Genomic DNA, 27,863 nt, shown 5'->3' on the forward strand with positions numbered 1-27,863 from the left:
TCTTTCTTGAGCCTGATCAGCTCAAATTTTTTTGGGATCAGAAAAGTTTAACCAAATAAATTCTATCGCAAGTTGATCTAAGAGAAATAATGTGCTAATCGACCAGGCCATATTTCCTGTAATAAATGCTTCTTTTTGTTCTCCTATTATTTTCTAGCCCTCTATTCTAATTGTGGTCTGAGGCTGAGCTATATTTACTTTATGTAATACTTGTAGTATTGTTGAAATTTCTTTATATTTTATTTCTTTACTTGGTTAAATATTTTGTTTGGAAAACATTAGCTCGATATTGCTTGATTCAAGTGTATGGCTTGCAAATGTTTAAATTCAATAAAAAAAAAAAGAAAACTTGAGCTCGGACATATCTCTCTTGGTATCCAGTCTAGCTCCTCAGTATTTTCTATCTCCAGTAGGTGGATGGACACACTTTTCAGCCTCTGCTCCTGTTGGTCAGCTGGTCCCCAGTTGAGGTTTGTAGGTGGCTTGAGTCTGCAGAATCATATCTGGAGGTCTTTAGATAACTGTCTCTGGTGCCCTGCAAATTTACTTCTTCCCTCCCTTCACCTGTTTCCTGTGGAGCTCTCCTTTTTCAGCACAACAACCTTTTAAAAAAACAAAAAAAGGAAAGAGGTTTGCTGGAGACCGTGGGACAGAATATCGGTCCTGAGCCTTTCTCATCTGTGTGAGCTTGGAGGGAGCAGCTGGCAGTGGTAAGCCTAATCAAAGTTTGACTCAGAACCACTTGAAGGGCTGCAAGTTCTATTTGGTGCAGGGAGAGATCCTGACTCATTGTTTATGACAGTTGGGGTGAATGGTGACTCCTGCAGAGGCAGTTAAGCAGTGTTCCCACTGTAGGACCTGCCGGCCTGCGTCAGGGCGTTGCAGTACATGCAAGCCCGGAATCCTTCAGGATGCTGAGGAAACGGTCAGCTGCAGCACATCTTCGGATCTGGCATAGCATCTGAATATACTGGGGGTTTCAGTCTTTCTGGCAGTTTGACACAGGAGAGCGCAGGAACGGGTGCCATTTTGTCAGGGCCTACTGGCAGTGAGGAGCAGCCTCTGTCTGTGCGCAGAGCCCGCCATTTTACAGCCTTGGGGCCCAACAGAGCATTCAACTGCATCCAGGATCTTTGTTTTCTCCAGAGTTTATATTGCTGTTAACCAGGCCTGTTTACTGAAGTAGGGACAGTCTTAGCTTCTGCAAAGTGCTTCAGTTTCTTGTCTCTCTGCCCCTCTGACTCCTAAGAGAGCTCATTTAGACCTCCAGGAGTGGCCATATGAGGCTATCTGTGCTTCTCACTCCTTATCTGATGTGGCCTCTGTCTATTCAGAGGAGCCAAGGTTGAAGGAGTCATCAAAGGAGAGCTCCCTTCTGAAGAGGGAGATGATCCAAAAGTACTGAGGTTGTTTCATAAAGAGTAGCTCAGCCTGCAAATAGGTTGGAAAATGTGGGATACAAATGTAACAAATAAAGTACTCTTATTTCTGAGGCACTGGCAGTGCTTTCCATGGAGAAGCCTTCTACGTCAGAAGGAGGATTCTTATCTTTGTCGATCACAGGGGATTCTTAGAGGTCCTTTTAAGGCCTTCCCAATGCATCCAGATATTCAGAATGGGTCTCACTGAATGTGGGGCTGGGAGTGGGAAGGGCCATGACTTTCCTCTTCCCATTAGTTACAGAGGAGAAAAATAAATTGTAGCTTCCCAGAGGTGGACTCCCTGGTTACAGCGGTGACTAAGAAGACCACCTTGCCAGTGGAAGGGGTCATTGCTCTAATAGACCTACAGGATAGTCATCTAGAAGACTCGCTGAAACAGGCCTTTGAAGTGGCCTCTTTGGGCCTTCAAGTGACAATGTGCAGCTCATTTGTGGCAAAAGCATGCCTGAAGTAGCATCAACAATCAGCAATACAAGGTGAGCGCCATATCGCCCAGCTGAAAGTGGGGTTGGCCTACTTTAGCGGATTCTATTTGACATGTCACAGGTTACAGCCCAAAGTATGACTGGCTGTCATAGTATGTTGTCAACTCTGTTTGTGGAATTGGGCAGTGGATGCAGCATTAAAGTCAAGTCTAGTTAAAATGCACTTTCTGAGCAAGCATTTATTTTGAGAAGATCTCAGTAACTTGGTGAAAGAACTGAGGGAAACTAAGCCACAAAGGTTGCCAGAGAATTAGTCAAAGGCCTCTGGTTGTCTCTTTAGGGAATTCTTGATTTGGAGACAGCAGTCGGTACTAGCCTGGTTATCAGCAATATGGTCAGAAGACCTGCTTTCAGGTGTGCCAGTCTTCCTTTCATTTCATGCCCAATGCCTCAATGATGCAAGGCTGGTCCCTGTCTTTCTTCTTCTGGTGGGAGGATGTCTTCAGGAGTTTCAGGAAGAGTGGGCCAAAATAATTTCAGACCAGTGGATTCTGGATATTCTTACAGAAGGTTACAAGTTGGAGTTCTTCCGCCGGGTCGCTCCTCCTCTTGCAGGCACTTTGTAGAAAAGGAACAGAGGTGGTTGAGGTTCATAGCCTCAGTTCAAGCAGGAGAATTTCTCACCACCCTTGATCTCAAGGAGGTGTACTTGTCTATACCTGTATGGCCGCCACATCATAGATTTCTATGTTTTGCGATGCTGGGCCATCATTTCCAGTTGAAGGCTTTGCCCTTTAGTCTTGTCACAGCTCCAACCATGTTAGCCAAAGTTATGATGGTATAGCGTCTTTCTTTTGGTGCCAGGTAATCAAGTTCACCCATATCTCAACAACTGGCTTATTTGTGCGTCCTATTTGGACAGCTTGGCAAGCCAGTCTTCTACAGTCGTTGGGTTGGGGGATTAATTTTGAGAAGGGCAGACTATCTTCATCGTAAACACAGGAGTATGTGGGCATTCTGTTCAACATAGCACAGGAGAGGATCTTCCTCATGGAGATTAGGAGGTCGAAGCTGGTTCAACAGATTTTCCTTCTCAGTCAAGGCAGGTCTAGGGTCTGGAACTTCGTCTAGGTTCTGGGGTCAATGACAGCAGCGATGAAAGGGGGTGTCATGGGCAAGAGCTTATATGCGGCCATTACAGAAGTCTTTTATTTTCAACTGCTGGTCTCTGGTGTGACAGAAATATGACCTTCATCTTCCTTGGATGCTGTTTGCTAGGCGGAGTATGCAATGGTGATTGTCGACCGTTGGAGCTCCCTTTCCAATAGCACAGTGGGAGGTAGTGACAATGGACACAAGCAAGTCGGGTTGGGGAGTTCATTACAAGCTCCATCTGGCACAGGGCACCTGGACGGAACAGGAGTCTCGGTCGATAAATCGCTTGGAGCTCGGGGCAGTGAAGAATAGATTATGCAACTTTGCTTCCTTTTTGGTGGAGGCTCTGGTCACAGTTTTCTCACAATGTGATGACGGTGGCTTATATCAACATGCAAGGTGAGGCCCACAGTCATCTGATGGTGGCCTCCCTCATGAGTAAAGTGGAGGAAAATCTCTGCTTGTCAGCAGTTCATGTTGCGGGGTCCTTGAATGTGGAGGTTGACTATTTCAGCAGGCACTCCTTGGACCCAGGAAAATGGATCAATTACATCAACTAAAGAGAGGGTTCTTAAATCTTTAAATGATATTGGCTTGGCAATCCCTCCCACTCGGTATGTTGTTTGGAAAAGACATTTAACACAGCTATACTTGGAAGAGGAACAGAACTTTGGAATTCTGTACCTCTGCGAACTAGATTGACAGTGGACTATGACGTTTCTACGCTTAGTGAAAACTTGGCATTTTCTGTCCTTGAGAATTGAATTTTGTCTGGATTCTATATTGCTATATGTTCAATTGATTATACTTGGATTATGCAGAGGGACCATCTTATTTGATTGTAATTTTTTTAGACTGATTGTTCTCCACCTAGAACTTGTTGGTGAATGCTAAAGTTAAGTTGAATGTGAAGAGAAACTAGGGAGTCATGAAGAACAGAAATGAAACAATTAGAATTGACTTTGGTGAAAGAGATTTTGTAAATCGCAAGTTGGAATATACAGAAAATCAAATAAGAGGGAACAACTTAACTCTTGAATTTTCCAAAATCTCTTATTTTCCCAGTTGAGATAGTACAGAAATATTTTCATGTTATATTGTTAATACCAGCTGAGAATATGCCTCTCATTGTATGACCGTATAAGTCTGTCCAGCAGTATTTCCCGCCTCCCAACCACCAGTCCCGCCTCCCATCACCGGCTCTGGCACAGACCCCGTATAAGTCTGCCCTCCCCTATCCTAGCCTCTCAACCACCAACCCCTCTTCCCCCCGCCACCCAATTTCAGCTAAGCTTCTGTGGATCAAATTGGGTGGCGGGGGGAAGAGGGGTTGGTGGTTGAGAGGCTAGGATAGGGGAGGGCAGACTTATACGGGGTCTGTGCCAGAGCCGGTGATGGGAGGCGGGACTGGTGGTTGGAGGCGGGAAATACTGCTGGACAGACTTATACGGTCTGTGCCCTGAAAAAGACAGGTACAAATCAAGGTAAGGTATACACATATGAGTTTATCGTGGGCAGACTAGATGGACCGTGCAGGTCTTTTTCTGCCGTCATCTACTATGTTACTATGTATGAGCTTTATGTTTGAATTTGGGAAGATCTTTTTGCTAGTTCAACCCCGATAGGGAATATGAAAACAGATTCAGACTCTATGAACCTAACAGCATTTTTTGAAAAGCTCTCGAAGTTATTACAGACAACAACTCATCTGGTGAATTTCACTTTGGAACATAAGAATTATATTCTGTGATGATATTTCTGCTATATTCATGATCAGTTTATTGGCTCAAATATTCATATATTTCCTGATCTTGTTTAAGTGACACAGAAGCGCAGAAAGGACTTCTGGGCTTTGAGCTAAGCATTAGGGCTTTTGCTAGGTGCCATATATTGAAATTTCCTGCTAAATATTGGGAAAACATTTTGCAAAAAATTACATTTTCTTTGAGTGTAAGCAACTATTAGATTTTATAGTGGCGAGGAAAATGCCAGGAGTAGTTATAAGCCTTTCATAAATTAAGCACGTTCTGGCTGCAGGGATTAAGGGCTTCTTTTATAAAGCCACGCTAGCGATTTCTGTGCAGTAAATGAGAGGAAGCCCATTCAATTCCTATGGATGTCAAATATATAATTACTAGTAAAAAAAAGCCCGTTTCTCACACAAATGAAACGGGCGCTAGCAAGGTTATTCTCCGAGTTCCAGCTTGGCCCCCTCCCTCCCTCTCATCCGAGTTCCAGGCCTCCCTCCCTCTCCTCCGAGTTCCAGGCCTCCCTCCCTCCCTCTCCTCCGAGTTCCAGGCCTGCCTCCTTCCCTCCCTTTCCTCCAAGTGCTAGCCCAACCTGCGCTGCCTGACTTCTTCTCCTAGTCCTCCGCCTGTCCGTCACCTTCCTGCGTGCCACTCAGATTTTAAAAGTTCTTACCTTGGGGTCCGGCGACAGCAGTGAAAGGCGAGCAGGCTCGATGCTTCAGCCTGCCTTCCCTTCCCGCCCTCATTTCCTGTTTCCGCAAGGGCGGGACCAGAGGCAGAGCTGAGAGAGAAGGGAAGGCAGGCTGAAGCACCGTGCCTGCCCGCCTTTCACTGCTGCTGCCGGACCCCGAGGTAAGAACTTTTAAATTCTGGGCAGCACGCAGTAAGGCGAGGAGCAGGCAAAGGACTGGGAGAAGAGGGCGGGCAGCGCAGGTCGGCCTGGAACTTGGAGGAGAGGGAGGGAGGGGGGCCTGGAACTCGGAGGAGAGGGAGGGAGAGAGTGGGGGCCTGGAACTCGGAGGGGAGGAGGGAGGGAGGGAGGGGGCGATTCTCCCACGATTCTTTCCTCCCCTCGATTTGTACCTGAACGTTCTCTGGCTGGCTGGTGCTGGCTTCCCTTCCCTCTCACTGTTCTGCCCTCTGACGTCATTACGTTTTGACATGAGAGTGGGGCAATGAGTTGTTATGGATGTTACAAACCCAGGCATCCAGACGTAGAATGTTGGAGGTACACATTATTATATAGGATATGTATATTTTTGACAGTCAAGCAAAATAAAATAAAAATACAATGGATTTTGCCTTTTTTAAACCCATTGTTAAATGCTGAGATGTTATCTTTATATCTTCCTTTCCAGCCAGTGCACGTACATTTCCAAATAAACTAGTCAGCCCATTCCCTGGTTCCACAAGGTGCCTTGGTACCAAATCTAATATACGGAGGGGGGGGGGGGGGTAATTCTGTAAGATGGTGCCTAGAGATAGGTGGGTCACCGAAACTAAATGTGTACAGACTGATAACCTGCATGTTCACCTCAGAACTCCCCAAACTCCTCTACCTTCTTTTCCCTACCCATACAACCCTAGTCACCTCTCCCCAATTCACCATATTTCCCCTATATATCCCAAATAAAAGGGAAAAAAAAACCAAAAGTTGAATCTGATAATTTGTTCATTCCCAATCCCTGTCATTCAATCCTAACTCCAATAAATCCCAATGCTTGAAATGCCCAACAAATTGAGACACAGAAGATTGTGCACAAAAGGCTAGCCCCTTTGCTGTGCCCCTTCTCTGGCTGGCTAAAATCTTTCAAGTTTCTTGCTGTTCTGCCCTGTCTATTGTTTTTGTCCCTTGCTGCATTCATATTATTTCATTAGTCATGGAAATAAAAGATTATCCTTGGGATTTTATATATTGCACCTTAATTTCTGTGTGGAAATTGTTATAGAATATGCTTCAATGTGTGTAACTTAATTGTTCAACCAGCTAATCAGCACTGTTGGATGTTAACAAGTATCAGCACTAATTGGCATTAAGATTTATAAGCACAACTCGTTAAGCATATTCTGTAATGTGCATGTAAATTCTAAGTCACATAGTTGAAATGGGGATGTGGCCATGAGAGGGGCTTTGGCATTCTAAATCTGTGTGCATTGTTATGGAATGCACCCTGACTACAGATGTCAGTCTGGCATCTGTAGTCAGAATTATCCAAGTTGGTGAAAACAAGCTCACTCCTTGAAGGTTGATAGATGGAAGCCACCACTCCATGCTGGTTTTTGCTTTCACTGTTCAAGATAAGTGGAGATTTTAACTGAGTCATTGCTGACCAGTAGGAAAGGAGAAATTGTTTCAGTGGCCTTGTGAGCACAAGCCTATGGAAATAAACCTATGACAGTTGCCATCAATCCCAGAACTTGCATGTAGTCTCATGCCTGAGGCATCCTGATGCTTAGAAGCCTCCAAACTTGAGATTGAAATTTGTGTAGTCTCTGCTCAGGTAGGAAAAAAACATCTGACTTGGTATCAAAACTTGCTGCCAAGTACTCTGTATCCTGAGAAAGTATCACATCTCCTGGTCTGATGGCCGCATTGAAGTGAAGAACCTTCAAAGCTCCTTTTTTGGGACAACAAAGTAAATTGAATACCATCTTACTCTCCACTTGGTCCTTTGAATAGCGTCACTGCTCCTAAGCCTAGAAGATGTTGCTGCATGGCCCACACTGCCACCTTTGGTGTGCAACAGGGAGACACCAGAAAGAAATCAGTAAGAACAGAAAAATTCTAGCTTTTATCGCATCTAAAACCTACTGATTGGACTTGATTGGGTCCATTTCTCTGGAGACAGCCACAGGTGGCCACTTATCTGAAGATGAGGGGAATGAATCTTAAGGGCATCATTGGGAGGTTTGGGGATACCTGTCCCTCAAGGCTCCTGGATTCCAGCTTTCCTGTTGGCATGAAAGGAAGATTGAGTCTGTCCCTAAGACTGTCGAGATCTGTATTGTTTCAAATCTTCAAATCTGGACCTGTAAACCCAAGACGTCAACTTGAGTTTGTCTTCAGGCAGTCTCTGTGGCTTAGTCTCTCAAGTCCTGAACAGATTTTTCTAATTCCTCCTCAAAATTTAGAGTAGACAGATGCATAGGGACAGAAATTTCACCTCTTCCGCTGAAATCTAACTTGTCCCCACTGGAATCTCCTCTGTTAGCACCTGTCCCCTGTACTAAAATAACTTGGCTTGTGGTAAAATAACCCAACTTAACAGTAGCCTTTGTTGATAACTTCCCCTCTCTGTGCTTGTGGAGGTTTCAATGCTAACAACCATATCCATTAATTTCATTTAGTGCTATTATTACTAAACTAGCTTAGAAACAAATTAATACTAACTACTACTCATTACCTACATAGTAAGAATTCAAATACCTTTTAAGAAATATCCAAAGCAGAAATAAATATATACATGAGACAATTTACAATCACATGCAGTTACCCAGAGCAAGATTTATGATTTATCCAGATGTAAGTAGTAAAAATAAAATAAAAAGGCATCTGACATCAGACAGAAAACAAAACTGGTAATTTCATCAGCACGTGGAAGCAATAAGCATGAAATATGACTATATATTACTTACAAAAAGGTAAAAGCTTGAGCCCCAGTGCAAGAAATGCAGTCACTTTTTGACTTCCAACTGAATCAATTAAGAATCAAAATTCCTTCTGCTGGTGCTAAAAAAAACAGGAAAACAAACTGTTCACAGTGGCCTCTCCACACAACCCACAGAAGGGAGAGCTGACCATTAGGCCACCTGAGGTGGGAATCTCGGACGGCACTCTTCAAGAGCAGCACCTCGGAGGGGTGGCATCTCCCCCTTCATGGTGACGTTCCAAACCCAGCAGCGATTCCGATACGCTGCCTTGCTGCCTTCGGCACCCGCCGCTTCTCTGCAGCATGTTAGCTCCTGGTCCGGCCCTGACCCACAGCATTCTGCTATACTAATCAACCTAAACGGGAATGGGGTTATTTCCAGAGAGGAAAGAAGAAGAGATGAAAATATGCAGCATCATTTCTTGCCTGCTTACATGAATGTTGATGCCTCCTTTTTTTGGCAAGTCCAACGGCAGTAGTGGTGCTGCTGTGCTGAGTCTGACCAGTACTGTGTGTGCACATGGAGAGACACTGCTGGAGCAAAAGAAACTGAAGAGGATGCTTCATCAGGGAGTGGGGCTGGGAGGTCACACTCACAAATTGCCAGTCACTACACACACGCACCTGGCGATTTGTGACCTCCCAGTCTCTGATCAGCGAGGAGACAGCGGCCACGGCACAAGGAAAGGATAGGTAGGCTGGCCTGGCACTACACTTCCTTGGGAACACTGCAGACCCTGCAGACCTGGAGGGGCTCCCTGTGGAAGTCCCATGGACCTGGAAGGGATCTCCACAGGATTCCCATTAACCCTGTTACCGTGCAGCTCTCTAATTTGGAGGCTGAATCTGCAGACCAATTTCTGAACCATTGAAGTCTTCTAGTTGAAACTGCTAACATCATGCCTCTTGCTCTCTTTGACCTTGTTCATACTTTAGCATCAGCTACATAAGCTAAGCCAGGTGCCAAGAACGCTGGAATTTCTGGAGTATCCAGCTCCTCTGATCATTCCTTTGTAATTGCTGAATAGAGAGAAGAGAAGCTCTAGAGACATAGGCATGACATACAGCTGCTTGAAGAGCTAAAGCTGAAACTTCATTTAAGCAGTGACTCTAGCTTTTGATTCTGAGTATCCTTAAGTGTGGTGCCTCCTACTGGTATTGTAGTTCTTCTTGTAATAGCTGTTAAGGCATCTACCTTAGGATGTTTGTTTCTCTTTTCTGATATCCAAGAATAGAGATTAGCCATAGCTCTTACTACTCTGTCTGTCTTCTGGGATATCCCACTAAGCTGACATTGGTGACTGAATAGCCTGATGCAAGGGAAAGGGTTTTTATTTCCTCTTTTCTCCCAAAATGGGGGCACCCACAGAGACAGGCTGCTGAGGATAAATAACAGGAATTTCTAAAATGTTCAATGTTTTAGCAATAATAGAAGAAAGGTGGTCTTTCTAAAAATGTGGACCCTGCAGGGTCATCATCCTCTGGTACTGGTAATTCTCTTTCTTTCAATTGCTTCAAGAGCCCTGGAACCACGAGAAACCTCATTATGAAAAATAAGAGCAGGAAAAATATGAGTATCAAATTCTTCTAACATGTCCAAGCATTATATCCTTAAACCTTTTCCTGAAAACCCACCAGAAGAGGTAGAAATCAAAGATTTTGTATGCTGATCCCTCTGAGACCATCTTGGCAGAAAAGCCTTATCCTAAAAAGAGCACAAATTCAGGAGAAAAGGGAATCCCCAGCTACTGTATTGTCCTGTGGAAAATTAAAATAGGTGATGTTTGTAATGTCATCTCACTAGGCAGGCTGCTCTGCTGTCCTGGAGGCTGTGCCAAAGTAGAAGCCATGTCAACTGAAGGAATAGCCAGAGAACCTGCTTCTGCTGCTGCTGCTCTTTCCCTTGCAGTGCAGTGCTGCAATGGTTGCAATAAAAAGTTTTCTGTGTTAAGTACTTGTGTTCAGTTCTTTTACATTGGGTCATTGCGGGGAAGAAACAACACACATTGACACTGTTTTGTTGTATGTTGTACTTTGTATTATAATGACCAATAAACAGGCTATAAAAAAACAATTGGGGGGAAAAATGACCTGCCTTAAATTTGTCTGCCCACCTCTAGCTCAATTGCTTGCTTGGTCCCCCGACTGCCGAAAACGTGCCCAGCAAGAGACAGTGACTTAGAGGAACGATGGCTGCCATAGCGAGAGCACCTAATGCTCTTCGGTGGAGCCTCCTTACTCAGTCTGAAGTTTACTACAAGTGTGCCGACCAGAAACAAAATTGAGCTTGGTGCTTGGGCCTCTTTGTGCCGGGGGGGAAGTGTGCAAAAGTAAGCACGCCTGAAGCAGAACCATAACCTAAGCTCCCGTGGACTGGTATTCAGTTTTGTGTGTGTGTGTGTGTGTTTTTTTTTCTTTCTTTTTATCATCTTCACAGAAAGGAAGAACCAGGTGCTGTTGGGGGGGGGGGGGGGAGGAGAAGTAAACCTCGTATTCCTCCTGAGAAACTCCTCCAAAATTTCCTCATTTAGATATTTAGATAAGGACAGAAAGAAAATGGCAGGAAGGAAAAAAAAAAAAGAAAACTAGTTCCAACCGTTTCAGGAGCATACAACAGTGTGCTTTATGAATAGACTGTCACCATCTGCTGGTCGACGGGCAAAAGCTACAGGTTCTGTACTGTTATAGATGCTAAGGAAAGAATATTCAGTCCTATTCCACGACTATAAAGCTAGACAGTTTCCCATTCAGTGTTTTTAAAAGACTGATCTAGGAATCGAGCAAGGAAGGTGTTGACATATAACAACCTAGGCGGAATCTTCATCTTAGATTAATCCTCCCTCCCTAGGAAATATGTTGATCATTTGCAGTTGTAGATCTTTCTGGTTCTTGTTCTGAAGTGAAGTATGATTAACTTTATAAAGATCTTGAGTGTGCTACCAATATTTATACCCAAATAATTAAACTCGGAAACCCTTGGAAGTTGTTGAAGAGCAGAGGTAATCACTCTCCAGTGTCCTAATTTATATGTTTTAGATTTATCCAAATGAAATTTATATCCAGCCACAGCATCAGATTTGTTAAGCATTTGCATACGAGCCAGGTTTGAAGTGTCAAATTGATGAAGAAAGACCAAAATGAGAATTGTTTCACTCCCTTAGTCTTGAATCATGCCTTGTTTGTCACATTCATAAATGGTCTAGAGATGGGAGTGACAACTGAGGTGATCAAACTTGTGGCTAACACAAAATTAGATCATGACAGAGAATTTACAGAAAGATCTTGTGAGACAAGGAGACAGGGCATTTAATAGCAGATTAAATTTAATGTGGTCAAGTAGCTAGAAAACTGGACTGACAACCAGGGAAGCCAGGGTTCAAATCCTACTAACATTCATTGTGATTCTGGGCAAATCACTTAACCCTCTATTACAGCCCTATTACCTCAGGTACAACTTAGATTGTGAGCCCTCAGGGAAATACCTGCTGTATCTGACTATAACTCGCCCTACTGAAAAGGCATGAACTAAATTCAAATTCCTGTAGGTACAAAATACAGGGTTTTGATTTAGGAGTTGCCACCCAAGAAAAAGATCCTGGAGTCACCATGTTCATATTTTTCTCCCAGTGTACCATGACAGCAGATAAAATATTAAGAATTTTTTCAGAAAAGAATTGAGAAAAAAACAGAGAATATCATTACACCACTGTATTAGATTCCTGGTATGATGACACAGAGTATTTGTGTTTAGTTCTAGATACTTCATCTTAAGGAGGATATAGCAGAGCTAGAAAATGTTCAGAAAAAAGGATGACAAAATGATAAATAGGATAGAATACCTTCCTTATGAAGAAAGATTGAACATGCTAAGGCTCCTCAGCTGGGAGAAAAGACAACTAAGAAGGGGATATAATAGACATTTATAAAATCATGAGTAGGGAATGTTTTTTTTTTTACCATTCAAAACAACACAAAAACAAGAAGACTCTCCATGAAACCTGTCACAAGCAGATTGAAAACACAGGTTTATATTGCTTTTTGCACATTTAGCAGAGCATAAATTTAAGCTGTGAAACCTTGCTGGATGATGTGTCCAAGGCAGCTAACATAGTGGTATTCAGAAAGGTCTGGACAAGTTCATGGTGGAAAAGATCATAAATTATTAGCCAGGTATACTTAGGGAGAGCCATTGCTCATTCCTGAAAATGTTATGAGAAATAGACCAACCTTTGTGAGATTTGGGTACTTGTGACCCAGACCAGCCACTTTTGGAGACAAGGTTCCTGGGTTCATTAGACCTTGGTCAGATCTGGTTTGACTTTTCCTATGTTCTTAGAATTCTCTAGTTACTATAATCTGTATTGTAAAAAGATGATTTAAGTTTTAGTTCCAAATTATTACATACGAAGCTGGCTAAAATCTTTCTAGGTTGGTTACTTTTGCCCTTTCCATTTTTTTGCTCCATGATACAATCATGTCTGTCCACAGGCATGAAAGAGGCATGGGAGCTAGATAGGAAATGCTGATATTCTCCTGCACCGGGTGAGCATGTGTGTGAGAAACAGTATCACCTGTCTTGTAATTAACTTGTAGTACCTTACGCTGTCTATTAAAATGTTCTATTACATATTGTGTTGACATATACTATGCCATATTTTGTATTATTTGAATATTTTTACTGCTGTAATTGTCTATTGCTTATGTTTGATTTATTTTTACTGAACACCACCTTGAGTGAATTCTTTCAAAAAGGTAAATAAATCCAAATAAATAAATAAAAATAATTTGTCACGTGTAGGTCTTGTCTGGTCACCCAGAAAACTGTAAAATTGAATTCTCAGATCTAAATTGTTATCCCTTTTGCCTTTTTGATAATGTTTTTCAGATGTTCCACATAAAATGGTCTGTCTAGTCCAGTATCCTGCTTCCAACAGTGACCAATCCATGTCACAAGTACCTGACAGAAACCCAATTAGTAGCAACATTCCATGCTACCAATCCCAGGGCAAGCAGTGGCTTCATCCATGTCTATCTCAGTTACATATTATGGATTTTTCTTCCAAGAACTTGTCCAAACCCTTTTTTAAACCCAGATATGCTAACCACTCTTACCACATTCTCTTGCAGCAAGTTTCAGAGCTTAACTATTCTTTGAAAATATATTTCCAACTATTTGTTTTAAAAGTATTTTCATATAATTTCATTGAATACCCACTGGTGTTTGTACTTTTTGAAAGAGTGAAAAATTGATTCACTTCTACCTGTTCTATACCACTCAGGATTTTATAGACCTCAATCATATCCCTCCTCATCTGTCTCTTTTCCAAGCTGAAGAGCCCTAACCTCTTTAGCCTTTCCTCATACGAGAAGAGTTTCATCCCCTTTATCATTTTGGTTGCTCTTCTTTGAGCCTTTTCTAATTCTGCTATATATTTTTTGAGATACAGTGATCAGAACTGAACACAATACCATGGAGTGATACAGAAGCATTATAATATTTTGAATCTTGTTTTGCATTCCTTTCCTAATAATTCTTAGCATCCTGTTTGCTTTTTTGGTTACTGCCACACACTGGGCAGAAGATTTCAGCGAATTGGCATATACTACTACTACTACTACTACTTGACATTTCTAAAGCGCTACTAGGGTTACGCAGCGCTGTACAGTTTAACATAGAAGGACAGTCCCTGCTCAAAGGAGCTTACAATCTAAAGGACAAATGTACAGTCAGTCAAATTGGGGCAGTCTAGATTTCCTGAAAGGTATAAAGGTTAGGTGCCGAAAGCAACATTGAAGAGGTGGGCTTTGAGCAAGCATTTGAAGATGGGTGGGGGGGGAGCTTGGCGCAAGGGCTCAGGAAGTTGATTCCAAGCATAGGGTGAGGCGAGGCAGAATGAGCGGAGCCTGGAGTTGGCGGTTGTGGAGAAGGGTACTGAGAGGAGGGATTTGTCCTGTGAGCAGAGGTTACGGGCGGGAACGTAAGGGGAAATGAGGGTAGAGAGGTAATGAGGGGCTGCAGACTGAGTGCATTTGTAGGTAAGAAGGAGAAGCTTGAACTGTATGCGGTATCTGATTGGAAGCCAGTGAAGAGGGGTGATATGAGTATATCGGTTCAGGCGGAATATAAGACGTGCAGCATGTGTGTGGCTGTTAACGCCCAATATTCAGATGAGCAGTATCTTGTCTAAGAAGCATCTGCTTCAGATTAGATTTGACTAGATGGATAAACAAACTGTCATTAATAATTGATCATATTTCAGAGTGCAGAAGCTTTTTTATATCAAAGGCTGGAAATACGAATGTAAATCTGGAAATATGAATGTAAATCTAAATAAACTCAAAACAGATCTTCTGTTTATTTTCTTCTAGAAAGAACTGGTATCTTCCTGCCCCTGAAGCTTTGCCCTCCAAGCCTACACATTTCAGACTTATATCAAAAGAGCAGATGCCCTGGGATTCCACAAGGTTAACATTTGAAATTACAGGTAGAGGACTTATCTGCTTGTATATATTCTGCATTGTCATCTCAAGTTCTAATGGAAGTGATGTTTTTGGTATAAATGTAATTCACCAATGCTCTGCTTTCCTGGCAGACACAGATCATAGCTTTATACTCTTTAGTGTGACTGGAAAAGACTCAATTGTATTCTTGTTTGGTAAAATGGGGTTTGTCCTTCTCCCTGCTTAGTATAAACAATGTGGTGTGGAATCTCCCAGCTTGTGGATGGGATCTGGGCTTGGGCATTCTCCCTGAGTCCCTTTAGGAGAGCAAATGTTTTCTTTTTAATTTAAACATGTAGCCTTCTCACCATGTATTCATCACATGCAAAATTGCAATAACAGAAATAACTGCAGGAGGTGTGTCTTGCTCTCACAGATGTTCCCTAATCGGTTCCTGTGTCACCACAGCCACTTAACCTTTTTAGGCTATCCACAGTGAACATGCATGAGATAAGTTGACATAAATTGAAGAATCCAATATATGCAAATTCGTCCACATATACTCATTGAGGATATCTTGAAAACCAACTAGTGTGTGTGTGTTGGGGGGGGGGGGGTGTCACAGGTTTGAGCAGCCCTGCTAAAATAGCTTCACTGCAAAGATTTTCAAGTCCCATTAGAGGACAGAGGTTGGCCTGTGACAAGTTGCAGTAGTGCTACATGATAGCTTTGAGTGAATTACCATCTTTGCTTGTCTAATGGTCAAGTAAGATTTCAGAATACTTTGTGCACATTGAGGGTAATTCTATGACAGAGCACCTACTGAAGATGTTGGTTGCAATTGCTGTAGACCAGCTGGAAAAGACGTTTTAATGGCTGATTTCCATATGGAAAGAGAATTCTGTGTGGAGAGAAAGGACTGCATTCTAGTATAAAGGAGCGGCATAATAAGCGTTCTGACAGAATCTAGTTGTGTACGTGGACAGAAAGCACGTAGAGATGACCAATGTGTAGTGAAATGTTTGTAAGATAATCAGAGAAGAAAGATAAGGAGTACCACTATAAAGGATGTGAACAAGTTGAATTCTGTATTGGATAGGAAGCCAGTGCTGCATTAAAAGCGGATTGACTTGGTCTTAGGTTTGTGTCATGTCAAAAACTTTACTGCTCAAAATTGCTGTAATGCAAAGAAACATCTTAACTGTGGCTGAAATTTGGGTTTGAGCATAAGTATTGATCAATATAGAACCCTAAGTATTTGAAGTGAGTAACCAAAACACTGACAAAGCAAATATATACCAATACAAACTCCTGAGGCGCATAGACTTGTTTTCTATGCAACACCAGCAGTGCAGTGTTAATACTCTTCTGTTGCAAAAGACATGTTCTGTATAGATGAACCTACCTCTGCAGAGTCCTTTGTGCAAAAGCCTACACCACCTATGCCAGTGTTGGTTACAGTGATTAATGACTTTTCATCTTTGGTGTCCCTCCAGCTTTCAGAGCATTTCTATTTTTTTTTTTCTACAAATAATGTTTGCTGATTTTGTGAAAGGTTTTACCCAAGTTCCTTTGCCACTAGAGGCTAAGGTGCCCTCTCTCTTTTCCTGCATTATATCAGCACAGAGACATGCTCATTCAGATCCCATTGTCTTGCTGTTGCCTTCTTTAGTTGACACTGAACAAAATAGCGCCACTTAAAATGAAAATAACACGCAAGAAACAACCACACCACCCATAGTTCAATGATGAGCTGTGAGAAATGAAAAAACTAATGTAGGAAACTAGAAAGAAACTGGGCCAAAAACAAATCAGACTTTAAACTAAACTGAATGGAGGAAAGCAATACGAATGTTAAAACATAAGATAAAAAGAGCAAAAGCCGAATACTATAGCACATACATGAGCCAAGATCAGATTAGCACAAAAAAGTATACAAACTCATGAATAACTTACTAAACACCAAAAGCTACTAGCATCAAATGAAACATCGCCAGCTGTGAATGAACTCGCTAAACACTTTGAACAAAAAATAACTAACCTATACTCAAATCTAGATAAAACACACACATCCATTATGGACTTTCTACACAATGTGAGTATGAAACCAGAAACGAACATATCGAAGCAGACAATGTGCATGTAATTCATGATACCGACAACCAAATCAGTTAAAACAATGCTAACAAAATATGCACATTCTAACTACCTACTGGACAAGTGTCCCACTACTTGTCTGGTTCATTGACTGCCTCATAGAACACATCGAATACATGTTTCTAAGTGGTCAATTCCCTACAGACAAGGGCAACATCATACTGACCCCCAGTCCCCAAAAACACAATGAATAAGATCAACAAACTCACAAATTATAGACCTGTGGCTTCAATACCACTACTGACCAAAACAATGGACGGCTTAGTAGATCAACAACTAATGGAATATCTAACAAACTTCTTAATCCTTCACAAATCACAATCTGACTTCGGACCACTACACAGCACTGAAACGGTCTTCACCACACTGAAAACAAAATTCAGAAGGCTGAGAGTCAAGGCCAGAGAATCCTACTACTACAATTTGACATGTCGAGTGCCTTCGATATGGTAGACCACGCAACACTAATGACCCTACTTGACAGCATGGGAATGAACGGGGTAGTTGCAACCTGGTCCAATGGATTAATAAGAACTAGGTCATGCTTAGTAAAGATGGCCAGCCAACTCTCAGCCTCCTGGATCTCGGATTGCGGAGTGCCACAAGGCTTCCCAATATCACCGATACTGTTTAACATAATGATGGTCCCACTCAGCAGGAAACTGGAAAAAATGGGATTCAATCCATTCATATACACTGATGCAGAGTTTGTCGATACTGCCGTACCACTTCCTCATCCTTATGCAGACTAGTGTTGAGGGTCTAGACTCTCTCCACTGGCTCTTCCCTAATATCAACAAGCAGTGTGATCTCATATTGTTCTGTTCCCGATGGTTACCCTCCCTACTGAGCGATGGAGAAAAGTATCCAAAAAGATATAATCTGAGTGTACAAATTGTGGGGAGAGGAATAAAAGGTGTAATCCCTGTGGTGCTCATGAAAGTTCCTCCAGACACCAATAAGGTTTCAGTCTGGCAACAGGGATTTAAAGCAAGGCTAGCTCTAGTGTCTCCTCCATGTCCCAAAGAGGAGGAATCTAGACTAGGATTATTAAGACATACATTACAATCCCTGCCTACTTTAGGGGTGTTTCCCTGTCTCTCACCATTGGTAAGCCTGAGGCCTACTTACAGCCTGAACCATCTTTTCTGCAAGTAAAACAACATGGACTCTGCATTTCTTTCCTAGCACAGGGGGTGGGGAAGCGGGCTGCGAAGTCTCATCACCTGTCATCTGTTGAAATTGTTGCAATGATTCCTTATTGTCTCCAGATTTCACCCTTTGGGACATGGCAAGGGTTTAAACTGCCCCCAAAATAAATGTCAATGGCGTGAGAATGACACATTCAAAAGTGAGAGCGGGAGCGGTTCAGGTTTCCATCTTGGTGGCTAACGTCACTTCCTCTGACTAGGGCTTTTAATGGCCACCAGGGGACCTGGCCTGGGGCCCATTCAGTCAGATTGGGTTAGGGGTGGACCAGCAATGATGCTCTTAGGGGATCGGGAGGGGGTCCACTGGAATACCAGGAATTTTTTTATTAACATGGGGGGAAAATTGAGAGGAGTATGCTGGACCACCAGGGTGGCTCGGGCTCGCAGAAAACTGGAGTGCTGCTGACTTTGGCTCAGGTACGGACAGGAATCAGGCTCAGGCACTGACAGGAAAATTTAGCACGGGACCCCAGCGACAGCTGCAGAGCTGTCATTTAATTTTTAGCTGTATTCCATGGATTTGTTAATTAGCTCATTAGCATTGGAAGGAATAGCTAATGAACTCATAATGCTAGCAAGCTCATTAGCATAGGACTTTTGGACACTGCTTTCCTGCACAGTAATGCAGTGGCCAAAAGCCTTTGTGCATTGCACGGAAAAAAAAAGTTTCATTTAGACTGGCTAAAATCAGTCTACATGAAACATTGCAAACTTGGGAAGCTTTGTGCATTTTTTTTTACAAAGGCTTGTGATTCATTTGTTAAATAGGTTTTTTTTTCTTCCCTGTGTTTCTGCTTTGATTCTGTATATTTGTTTGTTTTAAGGTATTTTTTTGTGCTACTCATCCCCTTTCTTATGTCTGTGTTGTGGTGTACTGTTCAATCAGTTTTTATCAATTTTAGTTTTGTAAACCTCCATGATGTCCTTCGGTATAACAAATGCAGAAATAAAAAAAAAAATAGTAAAATAAACACCTTGTTCAAAGGACTTTGCATGAGAGAGACTTGGTATTTACAGCTGATGCAAAATATTGCTGTCAAAATGATCACTGGTGCAAAAACAATTGACCACATCACTCCACTCCTAAAAGCAGAGCACTGGTCGCCCATTAAATTTTATGTAATATACAAGGAACTGATACTAGTATGTAGTATCCCTCCCACAGGTCTACCATTTTCTATTCCACTTCACACACACTGTTCATCCCAAGAGAACCTCTTAGTTATTCTATCATTTTGTCTTGTTTTCTTGGATACATTCTGGGAATCTGTATAGTGTTGTAGGCCCTTTATTGAGGAACAAGCTTCTAATATCCTGTCTTGAAATATCACATCAGAAATTTAAAACGTCTCTTAAAAACACCTTTTGAAAAAGCACTTGAATGCTGATTTTTTTACCCTTCTCATGGCTGGTACTGGGGAGCATGGACTCAGAGGTTCAGAGCCCTGTGGGAGTAGCCTCAAAGAGATTTTCTTCTCTTCTCTATCTTCCCTTTCCTATATGCAAACTATATTTCACTTCTCTCTAATCCTATTTTCTAAATATGTTTGCTACTTAATTTATGTTGTAAAACTGGAAGGCTTGTCTATAGGGTGGTATATCAAAGAGGAACTTGAAAGAAAAGCACATTCCATGGGGAGACAATATAGTGTGCTAATAGCAGCTATCTTCAGTCGGCGTAAGATGTATGAGAACTCTTCATATCAACCACTTTACAACTCAAAAGCAATCTTCTGTACCTTGTGAGATTTTCTTCTCCAGCTTCATGATTCCTTTGTACTTCAGATAGACAACCAAGTGGCAATGTTTTATGTGAATAAATGAAGGGTACAGGCTCTCTACACCTTTGCCAAGAAGCAGCCAGAATCTGACTAGGACTTTCCTATGGCCAGTTGTACCTAGATTCAGACTACCTACATCCCCTGTCTATAGAATCAGTTAACTGAGTGGAGGAATAGCCTAATGGTTAGAGCATGGGCTGAGAATTAGAGGGGAGCCTGGTTCAAATCCCACTGTAGCACCTTGCATCCTTGAGCAAGACACTTAACCCTTCATTGCTTCAGGTATAAACTTCCCTGTTTACTAAGCCACATGATAATGCTGACACAGCCCATTCAAAGTGTCTGTATTAGCACATGGCAGCCGCTCGCACGGCTTAGTAAACAGGGAAGGTTACACTGTGAGCCCATTAGAGATAGGAAAAATACCTACTGTACCTGAATATGCAGAATCAACTATTGTAATTTTCTTTGTCAGCAGGAATCCTACATTATTAAATGGAAAGATTGCAATTAAGATTACTTTATGGTGTTAAAACACATGAACATGGAACTAATCTTCTACATGAACAATAGTGGTTACCGGTTTCAGTATGTATCCTTTACCCCACACTATGATTGGAGGAATAGCTTATTGGTTAGTGCAGTAGCCTGAGAACCAGGAGAATCAGGATCAATTCCCACTGCAGCTCCTTGTAACTCTAGGCAAGTCACTTATCCCTCCATTGCCCCAGGTACAAAATAAGTACCTACATATAATATGTAAACCACATTGATTGTAACCATAGAGAGGCAGGATATCTGATCCCATCCCCTATCTTGTGTGACTCATTTAGTTGTGCTGCTCCATCACTGTTGAATTAACTCACTTTGGAAAAAGACATGAGCTAAATGTTTGAGATTTGTTTCAATTGCATGATAAACCCAACAGAGCGGTCCTTGGAGAACTCTTCTCCATTCCCTCTTTTAAGAGTGGCGAACACGACAGATTGACCGTCAGCAGAAAAAATAGAAGTGCTTCTTTACTATTTGATTCTACCTTCTCTTCCCCCCCCCCCCCCCCCCCCCCCAACTAGTTCAGATGCCTTAGCGGTTCCATGAATTTGGTTGATACTCTATCTTATTCTTCACTTCCTCTCATCCAAGAGTACTGTGATTCTCAACAGAATTGACTCCTTTTTGAAAAAGCTAGCTTTTTCAATCTCCTCACAAATTAATCCAGTTCCTAGCGCTAATAACTCAATGGGAAGACTGTACGCCTTCAGAGCCTGGGAATTGTCAGTGTCTAGTTTCTTGTGTTCTGCTGCCTATCCAACACTTTCTTATAGCTGCCCAAAAACCTTTCTCTAGACAAACAATGCTTTTAAGTGTAAGAAATTTTCAATCTGTTATGTTTCTAATGGCCAAGACCCTATCATACAGTGGTGGAAATAAGTATTTGATCCCTTGCTGATTTTGTAAGTTTGCCCACTGACAAAGACATGAGCAGCCCATAATTGAAGGGTAGGTTATTGGTAACAGTGAGAGATAGCACATCACAAATTAAATCCGGAAAATCACATTGTGGAAAGTATATGAATTTATTTGCATTCTGCAGAGGGAAATAAGTATTTGATCCCCCACCAACCAGTAAGAGATCTGGCCCCTACAGACCAGGTAGATGCTCCAAATCAACTCATTACCTGCATGACAGACAGCTGTCGGCAATGGTCACCTGTATGAAAGACACCTGTCCACAGACTCAGTGAATCAGTCAGACTCTAACCTCTACAAAATGGCCAAGAGCAAGGAGCTGTCTAAGGATGTCAGGGACAAGATCATACACCTGCACAAGGCTGGAATGGGCTACAAACCATCAGTAAGACGCTGGGCGAGAAGGAGACAACTGTTGGTGCCATAGTAAGAAAATGGAAGAAGTACAAAATGACTGTCAATCGACAAAGATCTGGGGCTCCACGCAAAATCTCACCTCGTGGGGTATCCTTGATCATGAGGAAGGTTAGAAATCAGCCTACAACTACAAGGGGGGAACTTGTCAATGATCTCAAGGCAGCTGGGACCACTGTCACCACGAAAACCATTGGTAACACATTACGACATAACGGATTGCAATCCTGCAGTGCCCGCAAGGTCCCCCTGCTCCGGAAGGCACATGTGACGGCCCGTCTGAAGTTTGCCAGTGAGCACCTGGATGATGCCGAGAGTGATTGGGAGAAGGTGCTGTGGTCAGATGAGACAAAAATTGAGCTCTTTGGCATGAACTCAACTCGCCGTGTTTGGAGGAAGAGAAATGCTGCCTATGACCCAAAGAACACCGTCCACACTGTCAAGCATGGAGGTGGAAATGTTATGTTTTGGGGGTGTTTGTCTGCTAAGGGCACAGGACTACTTCACCGCATCAATGGGAGAATGGATGGGGCCATGTACCGTACAATTCTGAGTGACAACCTCCTTCCCTCCGCCAGGGCCTTAAAAATGGGTCGTGGCTGGGTCTTCCAGCACGACAATGACCCAAAACATACAGCCAAGGCAACAAAGGAGTGGCTCAGGAAGAAGCACATTAGGGTCATGGAGTGGCCTAGCCAGTCACCAGACCTTAATCCCATTGAAAACTTATGGAGGGAGCTGAAGCTGCGAGTTGCCAAGCGACAGCCCAGAACTCTTAATGATTTAGAGATGATCTGCAAAGAGGAGTGGACCAAAATTCCTCCTGACATGTGTGCAAACCTCATCATCAACTACAGAAGACGTCTGACCGCTGTGCTTGCCAACAAGGGTTTTGCCACCAAGTATTAGGTCTTGTTTGCCAGAGGGATTAAATACTTATTTCCCTCTGCAGAATGCAAATAAATTCATATACTTTCCACAATGTGATTTTCCGGATTTAATTTGTGATGTGCTATCTCTCACTGTTACCAATAACCTACCCTTCAATTATGGGCTGCTCATGTCTTTGTCAGTGGGCAAACTTACAAAATCAGCAAGGGATCAAATACTTATTTCCACCACTGTATGTCCTGTTAGCTCCATTGCAGCATCTATGTCACTTACATCATCTTGGCCTTCAAACCTCATCTATTAGAGTACATCTCAGTGTGCAGCCTGCTTATCATGCTCTGCTGGATAACCACCTGGCATCACAGTCTTGTATTGTTACTTGTTTCATGAAAGGTTTGCTCCATTACAAAAGCCCCCTGTTGTAGGATCTAAATGTGGTACTTACTTTGTTTATGAAGTCTCTTTTTGAGCCTTTAGAAATTGCTTCTAGTTTCTAAATGGGAAAGTTCTCTTCCTTGTAGCAATTATTTCAGCTAGAAGAGTAAGTGAACTTCATACACCGGTAACAATATGAACCCTACACACAGTTCCATCATCACAAGGTTGTTCTTCAGACAAATCCCAAGTTCTTGTCTAAAGTGGTTTCACCTTTTCTCTGAAATGGAAAAATGTTGCTTCCCCCCTTCAGTCTAAAGCGCCATTCAGATTGTCTAAAAAGTCCATATTCTGGACTGTAGAGAGCCTGTTGCCTACTACTAGAGAAAAGACCTGAGCCATTTTGAAAATTTGACTTTGTCTCCTTTCATCCTCATAGACCTGGTATACCAATTGTAAAAAGGACTGTAGCAGACTAGCTTGCTTCATGTATACTATACTTCTCCAAAGTTGTGTGTCATCAGATTAGAGCTACTGCAGCAACAGGCACTCCTAGTCTGCCTTATTAGATTCCATCTGCAAAACAGCTATGTGATCTCTAATCATACTTTTACTGCACATTATTGTGCAGCAAAAGCTTAAGTAAAAGACCAGTTTCTATGGGCAAGCAGTGATGCTTAGTCTGTCCCTATGAGCTAACAACCTTTGTAATAGTATGAAACTTGAGCTTCGGAGTTGCCCATTTGTGTGCCTACCTCAATTCTGCTTGTTTTCAGAAAAAAAGTGGATTGTCTTACGGACAATTAGGCTAACCCATTTTTCACACCTGAGGTGTTTGGCCTAGTTGTCCATGTGGCCAATGAGGATAGCCTGTTCAATCACGTGCAAAAATGTGCTAAATTCATTGACTTTTTAACTTAGTCTACAGGTAAATATTAATGTCTTGGTGCACTAGATCCAAAAAGCCACAAATTGGCAAAAATTGAGGGTTAACCCACTTGCTTTTAAGAACATTCAAATGCTCTTGACCTGTAGCAGGTTTTTTCCATAGACAGTAGGACTGATAATGCATGCAATTCCTCCCAATCCTGACAATAGCCTAACAACTTAAGCTTTGCAACTGACTGAAAAGTGAGGAGACAGCCGCACACGAGAAGTGCCACATATACTCAAATCTCTGTCCTGAAGTTCTGGATTTGGGAGAGCAGTTTGTCATCAGATGATCCACTTGCATGCCTTATCAATCCTGCTGTCTGTGGAAACATCTGTTACAGGTAAGCAACATTGGTAACTACATGTTCAGATAAAACTGTTCGATGAGTGCAAGAGTTGATGATGCTTTGTGTTTTGTCTCTAATTGCCTTCATGGCTAATAGCATAAAGCTGCTGCCCTGTTGGTGTGCTTTGAAGCAGTGTCTGTCCCCTTTCTTCAAGGTGAGGGCAGGGCAGAATAAAGAACAGTGCAATGATGTCTCAAAGCCCAAGGATAAGTGTTACATGTTTTCAATAATGTTACTTCTATGTCAAAAATACTCAAAGTAATCCTCTCAGCAGCATAACTTTGTAAAAGTAATGAAAAACTGGTTTCACTTGGTTTGCTTGTAAATACAGCACTATTTTTCAAACCGTTCGATGGGGCCACCGTTTCACCCCGGTAACAGGCTTCCTTAGGAACTCAGTGCTGAATAGCAAAATGCTGAGGGTCTAAAAGACACAAACATTGAGCTAGACATTCTGAAGTAAAAGAATTCACACATCACAATACACAAACCCAAAGGTACACTTACTTAGGGGGAGAACGTTTTGATTCTTACAAAATGGCGTCTCGGAATGCAAAGAACCTATTGTAGAGCATTTTATAAAGTATAACCATAAATTTGAAGACCTTAAGTGCTTTGCAATCGATAAAATTGGCAAATTAAATAGAGGTGGCAACCGTAAATTATTGCTACAGAGAAGGGAAGCACAGTGGATTTTCAACCTTAACACAATTGAGCCTCATGGGTTGAACAGCTCAATTGATTGGTATGTCTTTTACTGACAGATTGGAAAACTTCTATACAAAGGTCAGTTTGTTTAATTGGACTTTAAACCATTTGATTGATGAGCACATATAAATCAGGTGCTCCCAGTATGATGCTGAGACGCCATTTTGTAAGAATCAAAACGCTCTCCCCCTAAGTAAGTGTACCTTCGGGTTTGTGTGTTGTGATGTGTGAATTCTTTTACTTCAGAATGTCTAGCTCAATGTTTGTGTCTTTTAGACCCTCAGCATTTTGCTATTCAGCACTGAGTTCCTGAGGAAGTCTGTTACCGGGGTGAAACGGTGGCCCCCGTCGAACGGTTGAAAAATAGTGCTGTATTTACAAGCAAACCAAGTGAAACCAGTCACAAGCTAAGTTTTTCATTACTTTTACAAAGTTATGCTGCTGAGAGGATTACTTTGAGTATTTTTGACATAGAAGTAACATTATTGAAAACATAAGAGATATAACATATCAGCAATTCTCTTTGGAGTTTTTTGCCCAATGATAGAAATCTAGCACTTATTACGTTTAAAGTCTTCATCACGCAATAGTGCTTAAAACCGTCGGCAAGTCTGCTGACGGTTTCTGAGGGCTTTTTCTCTAAAAGAAAGTTCTTTATCACACAGTGAAGACTTAATTTGCTAGAAGCTGTTTTTTGAGTATCAGTTTACTGCATTATTTTCTAGTACATACTGTAGTTGCTCTGTTTTATATTCCATAAGTGTTACATACCTGAGAAATGCAGTGACAGGAGACCTTGTCATTTTTCATTGTGCCACAGGTTGTGTATATCTCTTGCATGAAGATGTTTTTCCTTGTTCAGGTCCCAGTCACATGTCTCTGTATATGCGAGCTCATGAAGGAGTGCTGCTTTCCAGCTGGTCCCTGGGGGATGGAGTCCCTGTTGCTGGCTTCAGAGAAGATTACTTTGTATTTTATTCCCATGGGCTGCAGGCTCCACCATGGCAATTCTGGATAGAACTGAAGGTATGGGGAAAGATCTAATTTTTTTTCTTTCAGGAACATTATTTATGGAATATTGAGGCATGTGCTCTTTGTACATAATACTGGTTTATCACTTGCATGAGTTGCCAAAATCTGTATTTATTTGTTTGATAAGTGTTCACAATCCTTTGTTGTGGATTTTAGTTGGGGAGAATTGGGGGATATTTTTATTTATTATTTTTTTTTTTACACAGAGGTTTCCAGATCCACTCCTTGGGACTTGAAAATAGATTTGGTTCTCAGCATAATCAAAATATTTAAAATACCCCTATTTCTTGGACTAAATGCATTCAAGTAACCTCTGAATATTCATTTCAAATGTGTTTTAAAGCAGACTTGCTTGGTGTTTGTAAACTAGATATCATGTATCCATAGATGAGGAAAATGACTTCGGTTACCTGTTGTGAAGTTCCTGTATGCAAACTAAAGATAATAGTATTTTGTAGTTCTTTTTTTTTTTTTTTTTTTTGACTGTCAGGAGTAGCCTAGTGATTGAAGCAGTAAGGTGAGAACCAGGGAAGCTAGGGGTCAGATCCAGCTTTTTCTAGTGGGAACTGTCATTTTTGCCCTGCAGGGACTCAGGTAGGGTGTAAGCCCTGTGGGGCAAGGAGCTGTCTACTGTATGTGAAATAGTGCGCATCGAGATAAAATTTGGAAAGGTGAGAAATTTAAATCCAAATCCATGGAACCTGTTTTTTCAGTGGTAAGAGACGCAGGAGGATAGACACAATAAACATGCATGAGAGATAGCACTATACATTTTTTGCAAGATCTGTGTTTAACATGTTTTGATTACCCTGAAATCCAGACCTTTTTGGGATGGAGAGAAGGGGACCAGAGTTGGGAACTGTCAGATGAATGTGGCACACTGTATTTAAATGAATTATAAAAGGGTGTTGAGTGGAGGAGTAGCCTAGTGGTTAGTGCAGTGGACTTTGATCCTGGGGAACTGAGTTTGATTCCCACTGCAGCTCCTTGTGACTCTGGGCAAGTCACTTAACCCTCCATTGCCCCTGGTACAAAATAAGTACCTGAATATATGTAAACCGCATTGAATGTAGTTGCAAAAACCTCAGAAAGGAAGTATATCAAGTCCCCTTTCCCACCACCACTGATATTTCTCCTTTTTTATCTTTATGCTTTTTCCTTGGTGTAAATCTACCACCATAGAAAGTAATCTGAAAGTAAGGCATGTGGGCAGTTGTGCATTCTGGGGGGGGGGGGGGGGGGGGGGGGTCCCAATCTGCCAGAGATCTGCCAACTTTGTAAATTCCCAGAAAAGAAAGATTGGCCATCATCATCCACATGATAGTCAATAGTTGCTTAGCATGCTGCAACATACAGTATCAGAAATTGCAGGCATCTATCTTTTCAACTTTATCGTCCTACCAGAAAATTCCAGACATGGGATTATGCCTTGTTTTCAGCAGATGCAGACTTTTGCTGCACTTACTTCCTATAAGAGCCCTGACAGCAGCTGAAGCCTGCCAGTATTCTCTGTCTCCAGCAGATAGAGAGACCCATGGTCTAGTGTGGAACAGCATGACTCCTTGGGTGATGGCCTGGCTGATATTGTTTCTCTTCCAACTGAGTTCAGGGATTGAATGTTAGTAGCCAGCTCTAGGTCTGAGCAATGTAGGAAGATTTGTGCACCCTTTCAGCCAGAGTGAA

The 27,863-nt window shown here is 42.1% G+C and overlaps 1 protein-coding gene across 3 annotated transcripts in view; it reads left to right on the top strand.

The window, feature by feature from the left end:
* The window catches only part of ERMP1 (endoplasmic reticulum metallopeptidase 1), a 182,226-nt gene that overhangs the window by 134,339 nt on the left and 20,024 nt on the right, over positions 1 to 27,863 (top strand). For all 3 annotated transcript variants that reach the window (XM_030193791.1, XM_030193789.1, XM_030193790.1), the window contains 2 exons: positions 14,790 to 14,905; positions 26,011 to 26,174. In XM_030193791.1, coding sequence (XP_030049651.1) covers positions 14,790 to 14,905; positions 26,011 to 26,174 — 280 coding nt within the window. The remainder of the gene's footprint in view (positions 1 to 14,789; positions 14,906 to 26,010; positions 26,175 to 27,863) is intronic.

The sequence above is a fragment of the Microcaecilia unicolor genome, chromosome 2, assembly GCF_901765095.1.
Source record: "Microcaecilia unicolor chromosome 2, aMicUni1.1, whole genome shotgun sequence".
Taxonomy (NCBI): domain Eukaryota; kingdom Metazoa; phylum Chordata; class Amphibia; order Gymnophiona; family Siphonopidae; genus Microcaecilia; species Microcaecilia unicolor.